Source organism: Ceratosolen solmsi, unplaced genomic scaffold (genome assembly GCF_000503995.2).
Source record: "Ceratosolen solmsi marchali unplaced genomic scaffold, CerSol_1.0 scaffold57, whole genome shotgun sequence".
NCBI classification, from domain to species: Eukaryota; Metazoa; Arthropoda; class Insecta; order Hymenoptera; family Agaonidae; genus Ceratosolen; species Ceratosolen solmsi.
Genome location: NW_011948427.1, coordinates 3,697,087 through 3,707,723, shown reverse-complemented (window position 1 = coordinate 3,707,723; position 10,637 = coordinate 3,697,087). Strand labels below are relative to the sequence as shown.

The window sequence follows — 10,637 nt, the reverse complement described above, 5'->3', positions numbered from 1 at the left end:
CGGTAGAACCGTAATCATATATGCTCTTACGCAAATAATAAATTAACATATAACTTATGTATACATTTTAACAACGTTACCATAAATTTGTTTGTACCCTGTTTGTACAATTCATGTTAAACATATAACTTTCGCCAAAAGATAAAATAAAATTTCAACAGAATTCTCAATGCAATATAAAAATAATGTTTCTTACTTTCATATTTCACAAAAAAAGTTAATAATATTGTTCAATAAAAAAAATTACATCATCATGAATGACGAAGGAATTAATTTCACAATTATAAGCAATTAATAGAAACTCGATAACTCGGAGGAAATCAAAATCGAATATATTCATGATGACAAGTTATAACTTGTTATAAGTCCGAAAACCGTCATACGCATTATCCGATTGCATGTAAGATCCTACTGCGACACGAATTAGCTAAAAATTTAATTTTACAATGGCGTAAAAAATGCAACTGCAAAAACGGTAATCTTGCAAAAGCTACCCAAGCTTTCCTACATTATAGTCGCACCCAAATACATGAGAATTTTTCAAACGCTACCTATTGAACTGTACCGTTACCATCGCAAACAATCACTAAACAATAATGAGCAGCATCGCTCCCTAATGCTACCTGACTTCCTGTTAAATTTCGCTTCATTGCATACGTGTAAAAAAGATGGATCGCTATATTTATTTCGCTTCGGGTGCTATCGACCACGAGACGACGGCTTAACACTCCTCGAGGCAAGCGCGGGCGGAAGAAAAGAACGAAGAAAAAAAGAAATAACAGGACGATCACGTTGCTCGTTGCCCAAATCCTCGTACATGCTGCCCCATAAGCGCACTATCTGCACGTAAACGACATTCTCTCAAAAGCCATAGGATTTTATAAATCCGTAACACTTTTCCCTAAGCATTTTTCCTATTCTCCTGGACTTACCTTACACAACTGTAACTGCATTATTGCTAGATCGAAAGGAATAGCACCAGAAACGGAAATGAGACTCTCATTCTACGGAATGCCTTGCCAACTTGTAATAGCGAGAACGCAATAAGGGTTCACTGATCACTCGACTCAACACTAGCCATACGCAGTAACTTGGAAATTGCAAGCCGATGGATGTAAGATTGCCAGAAGGAAAACACTGTACAGTCGCGGCTTCGTCGGTGTATTTAGCTGGGAGGCCATCTTTACATTTTTACGTAAACAGGCTTGCCAACACGTTTGATCACGCGCGCCAATAGATTAGAAGTCAATGTCGGCCAAGAGAGGCTACGTGCCTCCTAACACCTTAATTACTAATCATGCTGCATTTGCACATTTACCGCGCTCCCTTGCTACATCATCATAATTATTCCAAATTCCTTCAAATTCAATTTATATATAATATCTACATACAATTATTATAATTATAATTATAATTGTAATTATAATTATAACAACAACAACAACAACAACGACGACGACGACGACGACGACGACGACGACGACGACGACGACGACGACGACGACGACGACGACGACGACGACGACGACGACGACGACGACGACGACGACGACGACGACGACGACGACGACGACGACGACGACGACGACGACGACGACGACGACGACGACGACGACGACGACGACGACGACGACGACGACGACGACGACGACGACGACGACGACGACGACGACGACGACGACGACGACGACGACGACGACGACGACGACGACGACGACGACGACGACGACGACGACGACGACGACGACGACGACGACGACGACGACGACGACGACGACGACGACGACGACGACGACGACGACGACGACGACGACGACGACGACGACGACGACGACGACGACGACGACGACGACGACGACGACGACGACGACGACGACGACGACGACGACGACGACGACGACGACGACGACGACGACGACGACGACGACGACGACGACGACGACGACGACGACGACGACGACGACGACGACGACGACGACGACGACGACGACGACGACGACGACGACGACGACGACGACGACGACGACGACGACGACGACGACGACGACGACGACGACGACGACGACGACGACGACGACGACGACGACGACGACGACGACGACGACGACGACGACGACAATAGTAATCGCAATAATAATGATAATAATGGAAGGTCGGTCAATTAATATTCACATGCACGATTTATATTTTAATCTTGTTTTTTTTTTAGATGTGCTTGTGCTCCCTCGCCTACTTACCTTGACGGACCAATTTACCGTTAAAATATTAGTTTCATTTTCGAAAAATCTTCTTATTTTTAAGTGACTATATTAATAGTCAATGTTAATCGTGTCGCGTTTTACAATATTATCCTATCTATATGTAAACTTTATACAATTCTTTCTCATAAAAATTGCAAAATATACTCGGTATTCTGTAATACTGTGTGCTCTGTGTCTAAAGTTCCGTAACCTCCTCAAATTGTTAATTAAATTTATAATTATTTTCTTTCACTGGTCTTGAATTTACAATGTCGGTTGGACTCGTAAAATTGCGCAATAACGATGCAACCAAATAAATAAACTTCAAAAGAATAACATTTTTCATTCGTGTGGTAACTACAAATAATCTAGCTTGTGTTTAATTTTATCTATAAAACTAAAGTCATTCAAATGTTTTTTACCTTTTTTTCTTTTAGTTGAGACTACTGTTTCAATCTATCATGTACAATTTAAAACGATTTTGTTTTATCCAAGACTATCGCTACTCTTCTAATCTTAATTCTATTATTCTTTAAGTAGACTGCCACAGCCTAAATTCTAATTTTAAAACTGCTATCGAATAAAAGGATAATCGAACATTTAGAATAGCATTGACATATGTGAAATAAAAGTAAAGGGTGGTAAGACGATATGTAAAATTAGATGAAATTGAATATCAAGTTTGAAATACTTGAGAATCTATATTTTAGTAGAATTAATTCATACTCGGTAAAATTGTTTTAAACTGGTACCATAAAGCTAAAGACTAAATTGATTATATGCAAGAAAATTATAATATTAATGGTAGCTTCATTAGTTGATAATTGTTCTTGTTTGAAGATTAAAAAAAAAATTAAAAGGTATAACCAAAGCAACGGATTAAAAGTGGATTTCAAGAGATGGAACATAATAACGCTAATAACGAAAAATCTAGGGGGAAAAAAATATTAATTAATATTTAGAATATATTTAAAAATAATAATGTAATAATTAATGATTATATCATCCAAAGAGGGTATATACATATCACATAATTATGAAATAAAAATAGTAAGGCCATTTTAAAGCCGTACGCCAACTAATAATACATCCATCCAAATTTTTGTTAATATAAGTTTATGAATACCTTACGTACATTTTTTACATTGACACTCAAATAAATCCCATAGTTCAATTATACATTATACAGAAGATTAAAAGCAATTTCATTCAATATTCTTGTTAAAATCAGCATTTTTCAACTATTTTTCTTCTCATCTAGCTAGATAGTAATTGATGTGATATCATTGTTATTTGCTTATATTTAAAATACAAGATGCGTAATAAGTATTGTTCTAAAAATGTTGCACTTGGAAGGAAAAATAATGCTATATATCTCTTAGCGAATTATAATTATTTATATTTTCGACATCTTTAACTATAAAAATATCTTCTGTCATTAAAATTTAAATCAAAATTTGCTGTGCTTATCTCCTCTTTATGCTGAACTATAAACTGTATTTGGTTTGTAAGTATTTTTCAACTAATTACGATTATTTTAACAATGTTCGCCTACATAATAATTATATTTAGGTACTCTCAACTTCTACTCCCCGGTAGTTCAAAGCCTTACAGAACTTTGTCGACCTAAAGTGCTGTTTTACATATAGAGTTATCATTAAAATGCACCAAGGCAAACTACTTCTTTCTAATGTACCTCAGTTAATACATATAAATTGTTTTGTTACATTAACGATTCGCATTTTAATTTATATGAATTGGGGTTATTCATTTTTTTTTTTTTTTTTTTTGTCATTTTCAATAGTTTTCAATAGGCATATTTCTTGTCTATAAACTAATAATAATTATTGGCCATGTTATCTTTATAATTGCATATTACAGTTACTTACACCTTTATCAACAATTTGCTACTTTCGTCTGAAAACTAATAGGTGATATAAAATGTTTAAATATTTTTGTCAATTATTGTCGATTAAGAGATTTATCCAATGGTCGTTGAGTTTAATTTTTCTGAATATAGTACAATTATAAATAGAAATTTGTCGAATGATGAAAGTTCATAAATTATCTACTATTTCAAATTCTAACCTAACCGATTAACTCTAATGATTTCATAAAAGAGCTTTTGGAAACTAATGCTGAATTTCAATATTCAAATTCAAATAATAGCAGCATATACTGCGAAAGATCATTGTTTAACTTCTATTATTATCGATATTGAATACATTTAGCATCATAAGAGATATTTTTAGCTGGATTTAATATTCTTTTCAATTGAATTATCATTTAATTTGCCGAATTACATTTTTTTGTTACGTGTTATATGATAATTTCTCATCATAAATATTGAAGTAAATATTTAATAAAATTTGTGATTTACTGGCCTTATTAATTAGTCATCCTAAATATACATAAAATATAAAATAATTTCTTGACGAATATTTGAGCAACAACACACCTACATGCAATCATAAAAATATAATAATATAGACGCAATTAGTAGGCACTGTTAGTAACCAATACAAAGCTCTCAATCAGTTTTTAATCTCATACGCACATAAAAATTGATCGTGTCTTTTATGGATAAGATTATTTCCGAAAGAATTATGCGCATTCTAAACTAAGTGTAGTATAGCGGCTTTCTATGACTCACACATAGCCGACATTATTAATTAGAAATTGTTATACTTTTCCATTTTTTTTGCTTCTTTTTTCTACTATATATATCGAACTACAATGTTTTTGTAAATGTTTTTATATACTTCTTATTGTGGTCTGCATATAAATATAAAAATGAGAAATTTCTAATTTCTAACGATATATCCAAAATGGCTGGATATACTATAATTATTACACTTTATTATCACTATTACTTGTAGTTTTTTTTTTATATTTATTAAACGATTTATATTATAAATTTCACAGATATAAACATGCTATATATATATATATATATATATATATATATATATATATATCTGTAATGATCTGTTTATGAATTACTATTAACAATAAATCAGGTTCCAAAAAATTACCAATACTTTTCCGAACAAGCATCCATACAAACAACATTGAAAGGTGAAACTCATCATGTCCACTAATTACTATCGACAAAGAATGTCTCACTCCATGCACACGTCACATATCACAAATATAAAGTTAAAATTGCTTTACCAAGATTCTAATTTCAAGAGTACAATAATAAAGACCAAAATCTGGAAAAATTAACATGTACGCTCTGGTTGAAAACTGATTATGTTACCAAACATTTCATCTTGCGTCTGTGCGTTTTCCAGCATCGTATCGTAGTCCCTAATTACAGCACAATACATTTTTATACAACTCCTTTGTCGATAAATTCCATCTCCTTCTATATTAGGTTCGTACATTTCATTGCGAGATTCCGAAATTGTTATACATTAAATAACGACTAAAAATGAATGAACAAATTGGCGAGTGAAATTTTGGAAAAACCAGAATTATGAATGTGTTAGTATGATTATATAAGATAGCAAAAATTAACCAATCAATATTTTTGTAAAATTATAGTCGATACAAGTGAAAAATATGCATAGTGAATAATTCTAAATGGCCAAACAAGGGTAGAGAAGCATAAGTTAATGTGTGTTTTCGCATTTATGTACTTTGTCCAATGACAGTGTTGCAAGAAAATATCTTAAGGCCTTTGCGCATACAAAGAAATAGGAACAAATTATAAGATGTAAAGGAGCCCTTCAACCGATAGACCTTTTTTGATAAATTTTTTTCTCTTTATGGTATAAATTATTTACTACGCCTACAGGTTTTTCGTTTCATTTGCGTAACGGCCGAATTATGCAGTAAATAGAATAATTATAAATAAATCTCTAAGTAAATATAACTTATTTACATTCACATTTCAGATGGCGTTAAATATTATATTAATTTTATGCAAATAACATATGATAACGAATTGTTTGTATAAAATAACGCAGTACATTGGCAAAAAATTTTTGGGTATAAAGTCTTTTCAAAGTTGTGTTATTTCGACTTCCGACGAATATAGACAAGCCAGCGTAGTAAATAATATGATAATAGAATTACGATTGCAATGACTTCTACAAGTTATTATATACCCTTTTCCTATTCCTTTCTATTGAAAATAAAAGAATTTATAAAACTGCGAGTAAAAAAAAAATAATAAAAATGCTCTTTGAGTGAAATTCGAAAATGTAAGTGTAAAATTTTAAGTTTTAATTTTTTTCTTTGATATCCTACGGGTGCGCGCGCATGCACACATGCGAGCACACGTACGGGCACGTACACAGGCACGCGCGTGCAGTTAAAGCTTGGGTTCCGAGGTTGAACGGAGAAAGGGAATGCGAGAGACACGAAATGGAGAGAGACGCACACACATAGCGCATGGATAAAGAGACGAGGAGGGAAAGACAGAGAAATAATAGGAGTGACAGAGATGATTGGGAAAAGAAGGATAGAAAGTAACAGAGAAAGAGAGAGGGTCAAAAAGGGTGGAAGAGAGAGAGGCCCGAAAAAGAGACGCTCGATGCGCCATGTGGAATTCTCAAATCTGTGGAAAATGGAGCACGGGAATGTCGCCGTTTCTGCATGCGACGGAGAAGACAGATGAATTTCGAGGGAGAGAAAAATATCATCAATAACAAGAGACCGAGGATGGAGTTCAAGACTTCAACTTCTGCTGTTACGGAGCGATTAATCTCGACGTCGTCTTCGTCGTCGGCAGGCTTTCACTTCGATGTCTCGGAGAAACGCTTGTCGCTCCGAATAATTCGAGCCCGAGTGCGAGTGAGACGCCTATAAAAACAAATACATCGCTCCTCTTTTATATACGGAACGGCTCTTTCCTCTTCTCTTCTGTGCTGTTTTTTTACTTTTGAAGGATCTTTAGGAATACTATCCTTGTGGGTAACTATTTTGAAATAGTCATTGGAGTGAATATGGTATCAGTGACGACCTCTGCTCTTCGAGTATATATATATATATATATATATATATATATATACGCATGCCTATATGTACATTTATGTAGATATGCATATATGTATATATATATATATATATATATATATATATATATCGTCTTTTATTTATAATGCTTAAGAAGTAATTAAACTTTTTACATTAATTGATGGTGAATTCTTCTTTAAAAAATAGTTTGAATATGTTTCCATTGATCTGTAACTGTTTGATATTGTACGAACTTTAGAAAATCATTAAACCATTCTTATATTTGATAGTGACTTTAGGATTTAATCATCTTGAATTATTTTTATTGTTGTTGAAATTTGCACTTACCAATATTGATTAATTTTGAAATATCCTTTTGTGAATTTAATTAAACAAGTTCAAATTAATTATAAAATTGTCGTATTGCATCGATTATTTCTAACTATTTTTATGTGAACATTCGATTTTCTGGTTTAAATTTTGTTTTTTTTTTTCTTACATACATTTAATTTTCAAAATATAAATTTAAAGTACTGCTATATAAAAAGATAAAACTTATTTTTAAAACAGTAACGTTCAGCATGGATGACGATGAACCTGCAATAGTGTCCGGTGACATAGAGACAATTGTGATAAAGCCAGAATCTATAGAGTTATTATTTGAAATCGATGATCCAATCTGGTTACAAGAAGATTCTTCAGAAGATTCAGATTTAGAACTTGTGGATAATAACATTGATGAGTGCTGTTTTGTTACATCTTCTGGTGAAGTTGTTACTATTAATAATGAGGATACAGTGCAAACCCCTTTTTATCTGGAGAGTTATTTTATGGATAACGATGGATTTAGAAGTAGATCTCCTTGTGTGCCCAATGAGCAACAAAATGTTATGGAGATTGATAGAGTTACATGTTATGAATGTAACATAGTATTTTGCAATGAACATAGATTGTTAGAGCATCTCATGACACATATTGATGTTTATAGGATGGGTTGCGAAGTCTGTGATAAGGTTAATTTTCACTTTTCTTACATATATTGTTAAATACTTGTTTTTTTTTTTCTAAATAACATTTTTCACACTTATTTAAATGCATCGTTTCTTTTAAGTAATAAGTATACGATTATGTTTATGCGTTGAAAGAAAATTACTGATTTACATTATTTAATTATTTATATCAAATTTATAATTGGTAATGCTATTTTTAAGGTTATGCTAAAAATACAACAACTAAAATGACAATAAATTTTCACAAAATTCTTTAATATTCTCTTCAATTTTTTATACAAAAATATCTATTAATTAAGATAATATTTTGTAAATAATTATACTTTAAATATAAATATTTTATATTTTCCTTATAAAATTGTAATTTTATAATTTCCATTTAGTGCCAAATTTAACTACAAATATATGATAATGTTAAGTCATGAATTATTTTGTATACAATGTTTAGATTATTTTCTATAAATTGTTTGAATTTGACCGCAATTTTATACAATTTCATTTAAAAGTATAATTTTTTTTAATCTAATCAAAATATTCTTATGGAATTAATAAGTAATTTTAAATATAAAATGTTCTGATAATTATAAATATAATAAACTTTATCACATTAAATGTGTAAATAGGAGACTCAATTGACTGTAATATTTAATATGTCTTATGTTTTCAGGACTTAAATTTAGATGAAAAATTTCAACTACACATGATGGCTGTTACTTGGCAAAGTGTTTACTATTGTGACTTCTGTAGAAAATCATGTGCAGGTGTTGTTAGATCTAAGGTATTGATTATAATCATAATACTATTCCATATCAAATCGATTGTTTTAATACAGAAATAAAATAAAATAAATACAGAAATAATTTTATAATTGATTTTCATTTGTCTAACAGTATTTTGAAATTTATATTAATTTTTTTAATTTTTACTTGTGAAACGCTCAGAGTCAACCACCACCTCCTGGTAAGACGTACATGTGCCATGACTGCGAATATCAAACAAAACAAGAAACTATGGATTTCCAAAGTAGTATTCAGCTATATCAAAATGTAGTAAGCAAGATTACAAGCCCTCAGACAGAACTACCGCAGGAGTGCGCTCCATCCTTACCCGTGCCACTTCCTCAACCACCCCCAGCAGTGCCACCACCACCGCCTCCGCCTACGGAAGTTCTGCAGGATCATAAGCAAAAGCCTAATAGCGATGCTAAATTTGAAGAATGCGAATACTACTCGACGGAGAATTCCACTCCAGAGGTTCAAGACTGCTACGTATCCCGTAAACCACCAATAAAGAAAGAAAATAAAAAGTGCAGAAAGCCAAAACCTAAGGTACAGGTAGTGAGTGAAAGTATGAAACAAACTTTAAAAATGTCAACAAGATCTCATACAAGAGAGAAGAATAAAATGACACGTAGTTATAAGTGTCGGTATTGTCCTTTAGCATTCACGGAACATTATATTCTTATGACCCATCTACGTGAAAAGCACAAATTTCACAAGCTCAGGTACGTATGCAAGCTGTGTGGCAAGGAATTCATGCAGCAGCGATGCTACGAGAATCACGTGAGCTTCCATCAACTCGCTAAGAATCATATGTGTTTTGTGTGCAATCTCGCTTTTCTCTCCAAGTATGAACTAGAGCAACATGCTCAAATGCATGACAAAAGCGAGATTATAAATACTTATTGCGATAGTCCGGAGAGCGTTGCTTTGGACTTACGCAAAAAAAAAAGTAAGAGTACTATGTGAATAGTGACTTACATATGTAAGTATGTGTATTTTATGAAAGCGAATAGTGATGAACAAGGCTAGTGTTTATTATTCGAGTTTTTGTACAAATTTTTTCATTTTCTTTTAGGGTGGCTTTCTAGTGATATTTAAAAATATTTAAGTTTTCATCTACTAACCTATAATTTGAATTCTCTTATTTTGAATTCTATGAGTACGTTATCATTTTAAAAGTTAATCAATAATATAAAATATTTTTGTTAAGTACTTATAAACTTTTTAATTTGGTTTGTGCCCATATATATTAAACAAATTATTATTGTACATTATGCATAAAACAAAATATAAAATCTTTTTAATTTTTGTATTTAAATATTGAAGTAATTGTTTATCCTGACATGGAATTTGAAGGATATCATTTTTGTTTCTTTATATAATAGAAATTTATTTAAAATATAATATTTATAGAATAACATGATTTTAAATTTCCTTAAATCTTGATAGTAAAATTTTACAAATTTAACATATTATGTTAGTTAAAATATAAGGAATGGTAAAAGGAAATTTTATTTGTTTGTTGTCTAAAATGTGAATTTTGAAAAATATTTCTAAAACGGATCAGTCACATTTTTATAGTCTCACAAAGATTTATAAAGTCTTGTAAAGGCAGTTCACAATTTGAAGTAGAATGTAAG

General features: G+C 31.9%; 1 protein-coding gene across 2 annotated transcripts; it reads left to right on the top strand.

Moving 5' to 3' along the window:
* The first annotated feature begins 6,615 nt into the window (after positions 1-6,615).
* LOC105363437 (zinc finger protein 473 homolog) lies at positions 6,616-10,082 on the top strand. Of its 2 annotated transcripts, none has more exons than XM_011501122.1 (4): positions 6,616-7,159; positions 7,776-8,218; positions 8,883-8,993; positions 9,157-10,082. In XM_011501122.1, the coding sequence occupies exons 2-4, from the start codon at positions 7,787-7,789 to the stop codon at positions 9,961-9,963; spliced, it is 1,350 nt and encodes a 449-aa protein (XP_011499424.1). In that variant the 5' UTR covers positions 6,616-7,159; positions 7,776-7,786; the 3' UTR covers positions 9,964-10,082. The 2 variants fall into 2 exon arrangements, with proteins under 2 accessions (XP_011499424.1, XP_011499423.1); XM_011501121.1 differs by having other exon boundaries at positions 6,616-7,163.
* The last annotated feature ends 555 nt before the right edge of the window (positions 10,083-10,637 follow it).